The sequence below is a fragment of the Zingiber officinale genome, chromosome 7A (genome assembly GCF_018446385.1).
Source record: "Zingiber officinale cultivar Zhangliang chromosome 7A, Zo_v1.1, whole genome shotgun sequence".
Lineage (NCBI taxonomy): Eukaryota > Viridiplantae > Streptophyta > Magnoliopsida > Zingiberales > Zingiberaceae > Zingiber > Zingiber officinale.
The window spans coordinates 28440962-28455255 of NC_055998.1; the positions used below are offsets into that span (position 1 = coordinate 28440962).

The 14294-nt window shown below is 42.0% G+C and overlaps 2 protein-coding genes across 2 annotated transcripts; both read left to right on the forward strand.

The window, feature by feature from the left end:
- The first annotated feature begins 2805 nt into the window (after positions 1-2805).
- LOC122000027 (protein argonaute 1D-like) lies at positions 2806-3517 on the forward strand. The gene is made up of 4 exons (XM_042554606.1): positions 2806-2852; positions 2929-3123; positions 3194-3343; positions 3433-3517. The coding sequence occupies exons 2-4, from the start codon at positions 3026-3028 to the stop codon at positions 3500-3502; spliced, it is 318 nt and encodes a 105-aa protein (XP_042410540.1). The 5' UTR covers positions 2806-2852; positions 2929-3025; the 3' UTR covers positions 3503-3517.
- A 231-nt stretch (positions 3518-3748) lies between these two features.
- On the forward strand, positions 3749-4311 carry LOC121999303 (40S ribosomal protein S7-like). The gene is made up of 4 exons (XM_042554002.1): positions 3749-3827; positions 3906-3978; positions 4077-4200; positions 4258-4311. Exons 1-4 carry the CDS (start codon positions 3749-3751, stop codon positions 4309-4311), a joined length of 330 nt encoding a protein of 109 aa, XP_042409936.1.
- The last annotated feature ends 9983 nt before the right edge of the window (positions 4312-14294 follow it).

Here is a 14294-nt window from a genome sequence, read left to right on the forward strand (position 1 = left end):
TTTGCCCACTCTTCTGCTGATAAGGTATGGTCCCACATATCTGGGACTTAGCTTGCCCTTCTTCCCAAAACGCATTACTCCCTTCATGGGAGCTACTCTAAGGAACACTGAATCTCCAACTGAAAACTCTAAAGGTCTAGCTTTTCTGGCGGCTCTGAGCTGTCTCTATCCTCTAGCGGATCTGCTGTATAGCTGCTGTGGTATCTGCCACTAGATCTGTCTGAAGTTCTAGCTCTTTCTGTTCACCACTCTCATACCAGCAGATTGGAGATCTACACCTCCGCCCATAGAGAGCCTCATAAGGTGCCATACCGATAGTGGCCTGATAGCTGTTGTTGTATGCAAATTCTGCTAAACTCAGATATTTGCACCAACTTCCTTTGAAATCTAGGGCACATGCTCGGAGCATATCTTCGAGTACCTGATTTACTCGCTCCGTCTGACCATCTGTTTGAGGATGGAAAGCTGTGCTGAATTTTAACTTCGTGCCCAAAGCTGACTGTACACACTCCCAGAAGTGTGATGTGAATCTACTGTCTCTGTCTGAGATGATGGTTCGTGGGACTCCATGTAATCTAACGATCTCCTTGAGATACAACTAAGCTAGCTGTTCCATGGAGTAGGATATCCTGATAGCTAAGAAGTGGGCTAATTTAGTCAATCTATCGACTATTACCCAGATGGTATCAAAACCATTCGTGGTTTTGGGTAATCCCACTATAAAATCCATAGAAATGTCTTCCCACTTCCATTCTGGGATCTGGATGGGCTGCAAGACTCCTCCTGGTCTCTGGTGTTCTGCCTTAACCCTCTGACAGGTTAGGCAGGTGCTGACATATCGAGCGATGTCTCTCTTCATCCCAGGCCACCAAAAATGTTTCTTCAAGTCCTGGTACATTTTGGTGGAGCCAGGATGCATCGCATAGGGAATCTTGTGAGCCTCGTCTAGGATTTTCCTCTGTAGTTCCTCCTGATCCGGAACACATAGCCTGTCACCAAAATACAACACCCCGCTATCTGATATTCTGAACTCTCCACTTTCTGATTCTGCTAAACCTTGCTTGATTCTCTGAATTTCAGGATCCTGCTCTTGAGCTGTCTGGATGTCACCAAGCAAGGTAGACTCTAATGTCATGGCAGAGAGCTGTCCGAATATGAGTTCGAGACCGAAATCTGAGATCTCCTTCTGTAGGGGCAGTGACATGGCTGCTAGAGATAATAGGGTAGCACTGGACTTTCTGCTGAGGGCGTCTGCTACCCTATTTGCTTTTCCTGGGTGGTAGAGGATGTCTATATCGTAGTCTTTGACCAGCTCCAGCCATCTGCGATGTCGCATATTCAGATCCTTCTGAGTGAAGAAGTACTTCAGACTCTGATAATCTGTATACACTCTGCACCGAGCTCCATATAAGTAATGTTTCCAAATCTTGAGAGCGAACACCACTGCTGCAAGCTCAAGGTCATGAGTGGGGTAATTCCTCTCATAATCCTTGAGTTGTCTGGAGGCGTAGGCGATTACCCTGCCATCTTGCATCAGCACTGCTCCTAGTCCCAACTTCGAGGCATCACTATATATATCAAAGCTATCTGCATTTTCTGGTAGAGTCAGAATAGGTGCACTGGTCAATCTTCCTTTCAGCTCGCTAAAACTGTTCTCACAGTCCTCTGTCCACTGAAATTTTCTGTTCTTTCTGGTAAGAGCTGTCAGTGGGGAGGCTATCCTGGAGAAATTCTCTACAAACTTTCTGTAATAACCTGCTAGTCCCAAAAAGCTTCTGATCTCACTGGCGTTCTTGGGTCTTTTCCAGTTACTCACAGCTTCTATTTTACTAGCACTACAACAAATTTGTTAAAAGACAACACTATAAAGACAACGATTTTTGAGGGAACTGTTGTTAATTTGACAAAAGACAACGGTTTTTGACAAAACCGTTGTCTTTTAGCTCTAAAGAAAAACAAAAGACAACGGTTTTTGTAAAAACCGTTGTCGTTGAGTGAATTATTTTATAATCAACAACACATTTTACAACGATTTCCTAAAACCGTTGTTTTTAAGCGCATTTTTTAGAGGATTACACATTTTACAACGGTTTTTAAACCGTTGTAAACCTAATTCTTTTGTTCCATTGCCCTGGTTTAATGTCTTCCCCTCTCCGAAATATATTTTAGTGCGTGTTTTCCCTCCCTTAGTCTTCGGGAACCCTAGGCAACTGTGTCTTTCTCCTCTCCTCATCCCGCGATCTCTTCACGTTCCCTCTCCTCACACAATCTCCTCTTCCCGATCTCCTCACATAATCTTCTCCACTCACACGTTTTTGCCTTCCACCCCTTTGCACGAACCCCTCTCCTCAAAACTCCTCTCTGGCTAAACCTCTCTCGCAGACTCTCACCAGCATCTTTTGGTTTGTTGCTATTCCTTCTCCCATACGAGCCTGTCTCTCGCAATGTCCGGCGAACGAGGAGCATATGGAGGTGGTCGTCGTGGTGGTGGATGGGGTGGTCGGGGTCCTGTTGATGACGGCAGATCGCGTGGTGGCGGAGGAAGGGGTGGGTATGCTCCGGCTCCTCACTCTCAGGAATCGTCGATGACTCCGTCCGCATCGTACCGTCCTTCACCACCGGCCACAGCAGCAGATTCGCCTTCGTCCTCTTCTATTGGCGAAGAACTCCGGCATCTCACGATCACCGAGCCCACGAAGGAGCAGACTCCTCAGCCGGCGGCGCCTCCGGCCTCTAGCAAGGGTTTGAGGCATCCGGCTCGGCTAGATTTTGGCACCGTCGGAAGGTCGTGCTTAGTTAGGGCAAACCATTTCCTTGTCGAGATTGCCGACAATACTCTTTTCCACTATGATGTAAGTTTCTATGTTTCTCTTTTGTTATGCATCGTTCTTCCCATTTGATGGAGAATACGCTGTTCTGAACTTGTAGGTGAGTATAGTGCCCGAATCAGTGTCCAGAGCTACCAATAGAAAAATCATCTCTGAGCTTGTCAAGGTGCATAAGGATAAAGCCTTTGGGAAGGAGAATGCCAGCTTATGATGGAAGGAAGAGCCTGTATATGGCTGGTACTTTTCCTTTTGAGTCAAAGGAGTTCACGGTTTCACTGCCTGAAAATGATGGAAGGTACTATTTCTCAACTGAAGCTTTATGCTGGCCGTATCTGATAAAATCGTGTGGTTTTCCTCTTCTTCAGGAAGGCCAAGGATTTTAGAGTGATTATTAAGCTTGCTGGAAACACAAGCATACACAACCTGAAGGAGTTTTTAGCTGGTCGACAGATTGAGGCACCTCAAGAAGTCATTCAAGCCCTTGATATTGTTCTTAGGGAGTCTCCATCTACCAAGTACTTCTGTTTCCTTTTATTTCTGTACAATTTTCTCAAGTACTATATTATTGTTAATATTATTTTCGTTGCAACTTGTTCTGCTTCAGGTATACTTCGGTAGCACGGTCCTTCTTTTCCCCGAGCTTTGGGCATCGGGCACCCATTGGAAAGGCTTAGAATGCTGGAGGGGCTACTATCAAAGCCTTCAACCAACACAAATGGGCTTGTCTTTGAACAAAGGTAAGTCTTGCTGGAAGTGTTCTTTGGTTTATCTGTTTTGAGGAAACTATCAATTCATCTAGGCTATATTCCATTATCAAAACTTTCAAGTTCCAATGTTTAAATGTAATTGGGTTGAGAATAATAAAGTTTCAAATTATCTCGGATTTCATTCTTTTGCATACCTAGTAAGTATTAGGAAAAATGTTTACCACGAGCAAGAAGATCCTAAAGGATAAGGGTGCAGAACCGACTGAGTTGGAAGACACTGTGGCTCAGGCTAGTTGCCTTCATCTTTCATATCGCATTGTTCTGATATTTTGGTTGAGATCCCAATTGAACTATTCATATTCATAGCAAGCATTCTTTGATCTGGAGAATGCGAACCAGGAGTTGAAGAGTGACTTGAACGATCTTTACATTAATTCAGCAGTGTAAGTTTGTTATGTCAATCATGTTGGCATTTCCAAATTTTGTTTTGTGAATTTACAAATAATGCTTATTTTATTTAAGTTTTATGGTTTTGGTATAGGCAAATCGATATGCCTGGCAATAGGAAAGCTGTTGTTATTCACATTCCATACAGGCTGCGAAAAGCCTACAAAAAGATTCATGTTAGGCTGGTTAGAGAACTGGAAAAGAAGTTCAGTGGGAAGGTAAATAGTATTAAGACACTTCATTTCCATTAATCGTGTGCAAGTGTTTGATTGCAGTTAAGTCTATTAATTGAAGATGTTTATGTCAAATTGACTAACTATAAGATTTGACATTGAAAACTAATATATACACTTTTGACTGGTAGCCATTTAGCTTGTATGTCGCTATTGCAAACATTTGTTGGTGATATTTAAATGTATTTGCAAACTTTCATTATTCCGTTCAATGCCGACAGGCCAATTCTATTGGTGCGATCGGAGTTGGCAGAATGTATACAAGATCATATTTATGAATTGGTGCGTTCAAGTTTATGTAAGTTCATTACCTTGTTTTAACTAAAGTTTATATAAGTTCATTATCTTTAGTAAGAAGCCACTTCTTGCTTCTTTGGAATCCATTTTCAGCTATGCTTGTCTTTCCCTTCTAATGATTATTACATCTTATGAAATGCTCATTCTAGGCTATATTCCATTATTCTTATACTGGAATGCATGAAATGTTTTTCAACATCTTAAGATTTTGAGATGTTCAAACATATATATCATTTGCTGGTAAACACATTTCTGTAGGACTAACACACTTGTCAGATTATGATGAACTGATTAACTTTGAGCATCATGAATTGTTTCCTTTTTTAATGGACAGTTTTCTGCAGATTAGGATTTACACGTAAAGGAGGTGAGCTAGATAAATATTTTGAGCAGTTACCTGATTTATGAACATGATAATACATGGGGAAAATGCAGGAGCAAGACCAATTTAATTAATAGTATTGAGATTCTTGTTTTCTTTGGGAATGAAAATGGTTTCTCAATCAAACAAAATTGAAAATATTTGGAATTTGCAATTTGTTGGACATGATGAATGGCCGGAATGGGTTAAAGTTGGATGGAAATAACTTACACTTTGTTGAGAATCACAATGACCAAGTTCATTCACATAGTTGTTTCGACTTACTTATGGCAAACCAAACCAAACCAATTTAGCAATCACTATATGCAAGATACACAAACTATCTAGACTTACCTAGAGTTGCTCTGATCTGACTGCTTTTTTCTTCCCAATGTATTCTGCCCTCCTTTATTTGTTGTTACTAGCTACAGGGATTGTTGGTTTATTCCGTGTAAGGCTTCACCTTGACTTAAGCAGGCTTCACCTTGATAAATGTTACGTTGTACCAGTTTGTGTGCAATGGCCATGGTTTTAACCGTTGTGAAAAGTACATATATAGACATGCAACTGAATGTACAAAGACAACGATTTTTAACCGTTGTGAAAAGTATTCTAAGACAATGGTTTTAAACTAAATTTTGAAGAAACACAACAGTGTATATGTTGTTAAAAGTATATCTGCGATCAAATTTTTGCAAAACTGATAATTACAACGGTTTTATACTGTTGCAGAACTGTTGTCTTTAGTATTAAAAGACAACACTTTAAATCCGTTGCATGACTGTTGTCTAATGTGATCAAAGACAACGGTTTTAAACCGTTGTCTTTTACCGCACATTTAACAACAGTGTCAGTTACAACGGGTTTAAAGGGCCTATGACAACGGTTTTAAACCGTTGTCTTTTAATGTTTTTGTTGTAGTGTAGGGTTTACCATGATACCATCCTTTGAGATGATGTGACCCAGGAAGGACACCTGATCTAGCCAAAATTCACATTTTGTGAACTTGGCGTACAGCTGATTCTGCTGAAGGGTCTGCAATACTATTTTCAGGTGCTCTGCATGTTCTTCCTGAGTTCTGGAATAGATAAGAATGTCATCGATGAACACGATAACGAACTTATCTAAATATTCCCTGAATACCCTGTTCATAAGATCCATGAAAGTAGCTGGAGCATTTGTCACACCGAAGGGCATGACTACGAACTCATAGTGTCCGTATCTAGTCCTGAATGTTGTCTTGGGTATATCCCCTTCCTTGACTTTCACCTGATGATAACCTGATCGGAGGTCTATCTTAGAGAACACTGCTGCTCCCTTTAGCTGATCGAACAGGTTATCAATTCTGGGAAGAGGATACCTGTTCTTGATGGTGACTTGGTTCAATGCTCTGTAATCTATGCACAGGCGCATGCTTCCGTCCTTCTTCTTCACGAACAATACAGGCGTTCCCCATGGTGAGTGACTAGGGCGTATGAAGCCTTTGTCAAGCAGCTCCTGTAGTTGTTCATGAAGTTCCTTCAGTTCTGCTGGAGCCATGCGATAAGGTGCTTTGGAAATAGGGTTGGTACCGGGAATGAGCTCTATCTCAAATTCAATCTCCCTGTCTGGTGCTAATCCTGGTAAGTCACATACGACTCGGACCTCTGCTAGCTGTTGGTCCTTGTCCTGACTGGTACTGACTACATGTGCTAAGAACCCCGTACATCCTGAATCCATCAACCTCTGTGCCTTCATAGCTGAGAGAAACTTCTTGGCTTTTCTCCTGGGTTCTCCGACGAATTCGAACTGTGCTTCTGCTTCAAGTTAGAATATGACTTTCTGTTTACGGCACTCGCCGTATTTGATCAAGAAGTCCATCCGAAGATGACGTCGTAGTCAGTCATATCTAGCACTATCAGATCACAAAAGAGTTCTCTGTCTGCTATAATGACTGGCACTGCCCGAAGCCAGTGCGTGGACACCATAATTTCTCCCGAAGGCAATGTCGTCAGAAACTGACTACTGAGTACCTCTGGGGGCATCGCTAACTTTTCAGAAAACATCCTGGATATATAAGAATGGGTTGCCCCAGTATCGAATAAGACAGTTGTACTTTGCTGTAAAATACTAATCTGACCTGTAACAACTGTCGAGGCATTTGCTGCGTCCTCTCTGGTGAGTGAGTAGATCCTCGCATTGGTCGTAGTTGGAGGGACTTCTAATCTGCCCTGGCTGATATGTGGACCATCTAAAGCGGCCTGCATCTGATGTAACTGAGCTGGCTGGCCTCCATACTGAATCGGCTGTGGCTGAGGAAGACTGATCTTGTTTGGACACTGCTTGGCCATATGCCCTTCCTGTCCGCATTCAAAGCATCCTCGTGTGCCCTTACGACAAACTCCTGGATGGAATTTCCCACAAGTAGCACACTTTGGATAACTGGACTGCTTACTGGCTAGTCCTCTTTTTGGGTAACTCCCTGGTTTGCGCTTGTTGTTAGAGTTCCCTTTCTAGTTAGAGCCATGGGAGCTGTGGCCCTGCTGTTTCTAAGTGCCTGAACCTCCTTGGCCTTTAGCTTCTGAGAGGACTTGCTACTGCTGCTTGATGCTATTCTGATAATGCTCAGTGATTAGAGCACTGCTCACTAGCTCTTCGGTGGTTTGTGGCCTACGGACGCCACCAGCCACGTTCATTGCTATTTCCGGCCTCAGCATCTTGAGCATCAACCGGACTCGTTCTCTTTCTGTGCTGGCTAATTCAGGGCATAGACGAGCCAATCTGTTGAATTTCTTCACGGCTTCCTCCACTGAGAGGTTGCCCTGGCGAAACTCGGTGAACTCGTCATAGTGGCGGTTTGTGACCCGCGTGTGAAAGAACTCCTCAAAGAATTCTTTCTCGAAGTCTGCCCATGTCATCTGGTCGCCCTGATTCTCTCCCACCACATACGTGCATCTCCGTCAAGCGTAAGGAGGCGCACTTCACCTTCTCGTGTTCGCGGTCCGAGCTCCATCGTATTTCCAGTGTTTTGAACCATGCCCGAGCATCCCATGGTTCACTGCCTGAGAAATTCTCCGGCTTGACTCTCCGCCGGATCGATAGGCTTCTCTCTGCCCGCCGGAGCTACCGTGCCGTCAACTGTGGAACCTCTAAACCACCGTGTCGCTAAGTTAGGCTCGAGTGACCGTGGAGTGTTCTCACGACTAGCCTTTAAGGTGGCTATTTCGTGTTGCTGTAACTGAGCCACTAGTGCTATAAGGTCGGGGAGGCACTGAACTTGGGGCTCAGTGGCTGGTGCCCTTCTAGCTGGGCGTCCTCGTGCCATTTCTAAAGACATAGAGGACATACATAACTAATACAATCATGTTTATATAGTTACAATCACTAACATGTTAGGTACTATCATCAATCAACATGCTACAGTATCTATAAACATGAAGGAAAGAACATAATAAAGTGAGAGACGTTTCTTACTTGGAAGCTGCAGGTTCAATGCTGATGTGTGTGTAGGAAGTATGGAAGCCGCTCTGATACCACTCTGTAACGACCCGCCTTCTACTAACTAGGCTGTGAGGTTGATCGTCAAATTATGCTGTGCTAAACTATTCCCTGACCACCATTAGATCTAGGTGCGGAAGCTGTACTAACTGAAATTTTGCTAAACTACTAACATTTCTTGGTCTTATACATGCTAAGGGGTGTACACTAACTATTCATAACATGTTTTACCTTCCCCATGGTCAAGGAACTGAACTTAAACATTTTCCCGCTGTTATCAGACCTCCCAATCGATCCACCGATCGATTGGAATAGTCAGATCGATCCAGTGGTCGATTCAGCCGACTACTGTATGCGGGACATAGGTTGGATCGATCCAGTGATCGATCCAGCACGCTACTGTGCTCGGGACGATATTCTGGATCGATCGACTGATCGATCCAGACTGGCCAATCGATCCAGTGATCGATCCCAGAGCCTTCTGTTCGCGACAGAATTCGCTGGATCGATCGGCTGATCGATCCAGAAGCCTACTGTTCACGGAACAGATTGCCCAATCGATCAGCTGATCGATTGGAAACCCCCAATCGATCCACCGATCGATTGAAGTTTTTGATTTTGCAGCTAAACTCTGATTTCAGCACTGTTTCGTGCCTCAATCACAATACAAGTTCTAAAATGATTAGTAAACACTCTAACATCATAAAACTAGTGTTCTAAGCATAATAAAGTGCATGGTTAACTAATTCGTAGCAATGAACACACTAAAGTGCAAATGATAAAATACTGAAAAGTTCTAATGTTTAAACAAAGCTTGCTAAGGTTCCCTAAGATCTTCTTTCCAAGTTCCTGCCCACACACATCTTTGCAGCATTGTCCTCCAGCCTCCGTTAGTCCATCTTTCCTTTACCTTTATCTACAGTATAAGGAAAAGTATCTGTAAGCTTTCGCTTAGTAAGAAACCATCTACCTCACTAAAACATGCATACAATGCAATATGTTTTTAAAACATGCTATTTGAAACATGTACTGATTGAACTAAAACATGGCATGCTATCATACAATACATAGCAATCAAAAACTAGTCATGGCATACTATCATCCAAAGCATGTGTAACATGAACTGAACATAAAGCTATCATACACAACTATAAGAGTGAGCTGAACTGAAGCATGAACTGAACTAAACTAAACTAAGCTAATACTGAATTTAAACTGTATACACAACTGGTTCGTGAGAGTTTAAAAACTATACACATAGTAGATGAAAATATATAATCATGCTGCTAATGGGCCCGACAACTGTACATGCTATGCGCGCATCCTTAACTAGACCCGGGGTTGCAAATCCTGAATTTAGTAAGGTTTACTAGGTTATCTAAACCTAGGGACCGACTATGGGAGCCCAGCCCAATGGATATCTAATCCTGTACAGTGCCCCTACTGAAAGTAAAATACTGAACTCTAGCTAATAATTACTTGTCTTGCTTCCACTAGGTTGTCTAAACCCAGAACTAGGTTATCTAAACCTAGAGGCGACTGTAGGAGCCCACCCATTGGACATCTAGTCCGGTAAAAGATGAAACAAGACTAGATAAACTGTACAAATGCTTCTATTGCATTTATCTAAACTACTAAAATGCCTAGGTTGCATTTTGCTGAACTAAACAATTTATCAAACAATTGGCATGCGCTAATTCGCATCCGTTGTGTCGGAAATCTACATACTATTAACTAACACATGGAATTCACACGGAAGCTACTTATACTGCAGGTGAGGGGTTTCTTACCTCCTATTCGAAGTTTCTTACGATTCTAATCGCTAGATTTCCGGAGGAGATGATCCTTTCGACGATCTTCTCGCGTCTTCGCGTTCCTCTCGCGGAGGGGAGCGTCCTCGTGTCGAAGTCGTCACCAGGAAGTGCCCTTGGGCGGAGCCCTAGCCTTCCTTGTGGTTGGCGCCGAAAGAAGGAGAGGAGAAGTGGGCGGCGGAATTAGGTTGGGGTGGAGAAAAGCTACGATCCAAGAAATAACTCTTCACTTAATTATTTCCTATTTATATTAAGTGATAATTCCGGCCCAACTCCAACTTAAATAAAATTGTTTCCCTTTCCTTTCAGCACGGCCCTGCTGGGTTCACCCGGTTACTAAGGTTCACCATAAGTCATAGGACCCAATAGGTCTCGGGTTCAATTCCCGCCTAGGCTATTTTCGTTTTCTATTTATTTTTGCTACTTTCGCTACTCTAAAAATTCTGTAAAAATATCCTAAAATTCCAGAAAAATCATAGAATATTTATAAAATAGTTTTGAGAATTTTCGGGCGTTACAGCCATGGACTCTTCACGTTGCTTCTCGTTCCAGAGGCGTATGCCGATTTTCTCTCCGTTCGTGTCTTTCGGTGCTTCATAACCTGTTTTCATTATTAGAGAAATACCAATATCAGAGTTAAGAAATACCTTCATTTGTTGCTTCCATGAAGAAAGCTCCCCATCGAATGCTGGTGGGTAGTCGCTAGCTTCAGACGGCGGTTAGTCCTTCTGAGGCGTCTTGGCTCTGATACCACTTGTAGGACCGTTGGGCCGGCTAGAAGGGTTGGTAAATAACCTGTCAATTAGAAACAGACAACCCTTCCTCGAACGATTAAGCTAACACTTGTAAAATGAATTAAGCAGATAAATAAAAGCATAAAAGAAAAGACGAGGCACCAGATGTTTACTTGGTTACAATCGATGTGGTTGTTAATCCAAGGAAGATTAAGCTCAAAAACTCCTTCTGGCAGAGAAGCCTTTAAGCACAGAAAATAGAAGCTTAACTACAACTAAAGCATACAAGTGTTTGGAAATAGAATGATCGTGATTGTTGAAAGCTCGGACCAAGGCTATATTTATAGCCTTGGTCGGGGGAAGGGTTCCGGTGCCCTGGGGATAAAATTTCCCTCAACGGTTGGATCGAGTCAAAGCTCGATCCTGTGAAACACCGGCGCCGAAGGGTTCCGGCGCCCGGACAGCTCCGGCGCCCGAGCCAAAAGTTAACCCATGACTTTTGGTCCGTCTTCTCCTGCTCACCGCCCGTCCCTGGTCTTTCTGCTCCGGCTCCGCTTGCTTGGGTGATCTCTGACATCCGGAATAGGGCTCACCCGAACCCATCTTCCGGTCTTCTCGAGCGTGCTTCCTTCCGGCTTCTCGTCCCTCGGAATTGTCGCGTGTCCCTTCTCATCCACCAGCATACTCATCCGCAGACTTCGTCCCTCGGTCACACCCCGTGCCGACCTTCGCGCTAGCTGTGTCTCTTGCTCCCCGAGCAATCTTCCGCTCCGGCTTTCGTACCTCGGAACCACCGCGCGCACTTCCTTCTCGTCTGCAGGTGTACTCTTCCGCAGCACCTCGTCCCTCGGATGCACCGCGTGCCGTCCTTCTCGCTAGCTGCGTCTTCCGTTCGAGTACCTTTGCTCCTAAGCTCCTGCACACTTAGACATCAGGTTAGAAACAGACAGGACCTAACTTAACTTGTTGGTCACACCAAAACCAACCTTGGGGTTCCAACAATTGGTTGCTGTATTTTGGTGGTTGCATATGTTTGACATGCATACAGGTGACATTTTGTATCTGGTCTGACGACCCTTACATTCCGGATAGGAGGTCCTAGTGAGTACAGTTTTCTTCGGCCCTTTTCAGTCTACATTTCCTACTTTTGTTAAGAAAATTATACCGCATGATTATTACTATTAGTTATAACTTATTATGTGTCTATCTGGTATCCGCTGAGTTCTTGGACTCACTCCGTTGATATATTTTTTTTTCAGATACCAGGTAGAGGTATGTGGAGTCGCTTTGAGTATCCTATCTGTCGGTCCTACGTAACACCTGAAGACCTTTTTCTGGTTTCTTTAGTACTTTATTTGGTTTATGTATTCGGTGTACTCAACTTTGTATATTCCGGATTTATTTCTGGATTGTTGTGATGTGGTGTCTTATATTGTTTTGTTGTGTCATGTAATTCTAGCCAGCTAGCAGTCATTCTTTTGGTTTGTAATGATTTTATGTTGTATATCCGCTGTGTTCTTATTTTTAGTACAGCCGAGTGGGCTGTTAGATATATATATAACTGCATGGTTGTATTTTTATTTTTACAGCCGAGTGAGTTGATTATAAACTGCGTAGTTGTGTATATATTCCAGCCGTATGTGGCTGATTTATATTTGTGGATGTAAAAATGATTCAGATTGTCATGTGTATAAGGGAGATGTTGCTGGATTTTTTCTCTTGTCGGAACTCCTCGGGACGTGACAATATGTAGCGACCCACCTTCTACACTACTACTACTCTCTAAAGGTGGACGCTACTTAACTACTAACTCTACTTAACCGGTACACTACTTAACTACGAGGAATCCCTACCGAAAAATTTCGGCAACATCTCTCCTGTACCGGTGACCATAAACTGGGATACATAAACATATACATCAGCTACAGGCGGCTGGAACATATATTAGACAACCACGCAGTTTATATATATGAAAAAGAATCAAAATACTAAAAGAAATAACTCTAACAATGCATGATAAAAACACTCCAATGAAAATAGCATGTACAAGTTTTAAATTCTTTTAAACAATAAGACTCTTAACAAAATCTTAATGACTTCTTAGATCTCTCTACAGTCCAGACATCACACGCCCATCAAGCCTTCCCTTATCACCTCCTTTCATATCATTTTGGCTTTTTCTTTATCTGCAGTAGGAGGAAATGCAAACTATAAGCATAAAGCTTAGTGAGCGCTATCTAACTCACAAAAAACTCGATATGCATGTATATAAATAAAAATATGCTAAAACTGAATGCTAACATGTAAAGCTACTCATGCTCATAAATAGCAAAGGAATCATACTAACTGAAATACTAAACATGTATAGCTAATCATGCTCATAAACCAATAAAGGAATCATACTAACTGAAATACTAAACATGTATAGCTAATCATGCTCATAAACCAATAAGGGAAACATACAAATTAATACTGCATGCTGGAAATAAGAAGAACTAAACTTACTGATTCTAAACATATGTGAAGCTTGTTTCACTTGTTTAATACTTATACTTTAATACTTTTATACTTCAAAATAATAATAAACTTCTCTTGGGCCCGACATTGTACCAATTTACGCGCATCCTTAATAAGAGTCGAGGTAGCTAATCCCGAAACTACTAAGGTACTTCTAGGCGATCTTGTGCCTAGGGGCGATCTAGGAGCCCACCCAATGGACCTTGTGTCCGGTACATGCCATTTAAAAGTAAAATACTTATTTTCTTTTTAACTATTACTTCCTTATACTTGTTATTCTTTAATTCTCTTATAATAAAATGCCTTGGCATTTATTCAAACACTTAGTGTGCTTTTAATCCTAAACTTCTGGAATTTAGGATCAATTTAAGACCTTGGTCTTTTCTTACTTATAATCCAAAAGGATTTAATGGGACACATAATCATTCCACTAAAATACATGGTTGTTCATCTTATTAAAATAGCAAAGACAACTAACTATATGTTTTAGATTAAAGAGCTATTAAAAGCTAACTAACACATATATGCATATGTATCAAAATCCAGAACATGATCAAGGACTATCCTGCTCACAGCAGCCACAAAAATACTAAACTGCAGCTAAGAAAACCCCGAACTTCATGCCTACTGGAATAATAAACAGAATCTGCCAATGCTAAAAAAAAAACTATTCATGCTCATTAAATTAGCACAAAAAGGTCTAAACAGAAAATGCTAAACATAGGGCTGATCATGTTTGTTAAATAGCAAAGAAAACTAATACTATGCACTTAGATTAAAGGCTGTTCATATGACAATTTATTCTAATCAACAAGAAATCTATGAGCTAAATGCAACTAAAAATCTGCTCATGCTTCATTAGTTGTGCACGCCTACTGCTAC

Coding starts and splice junctions, on each gene's coding strand:
- LOC122000027 (XM_042554606.1), top strand. CDS start 3,026: ATGCCAGCTTATGATGGAAGGAAGAGCCTGTATATGGCTGGTACTTTT. Junction 3,124..3,193: donor CTGCCTGAAAATGATGGAAG/GTACTATTTCTC, acceptor CCTCTTCTTCAG/GAAGGCCAAGGATTTTAGAG. Junction 3,344..3,432: donor AGGGAGTCTCCATCTACCAA/GTACTTCTGTTT, acceptor GTTCTGCTTCAG/GTATACTTCGGTAGCACGGT.
- LOC121999303 (XM_042554002.1), top strand. CDS start 3,749: ATGTTTACCACGAGCAAGAAGATCCTAAAGGATAAGGGTGCAGAACCG. Junction 3,828..3,905: donor AGACACTGTGGCTCAGGCTA/GTTGCCTTCATC, acceptor ATTCATAGCAAG/CATTCTTTGATCTGGAGAAT. Junction 3,979..4,076: donor CTTTACATTAATTCAGCAGT/GTAAGTTTGTTA, acceptor GTTTTGGTATAG/GCAAATCGATATGCCTGGCA.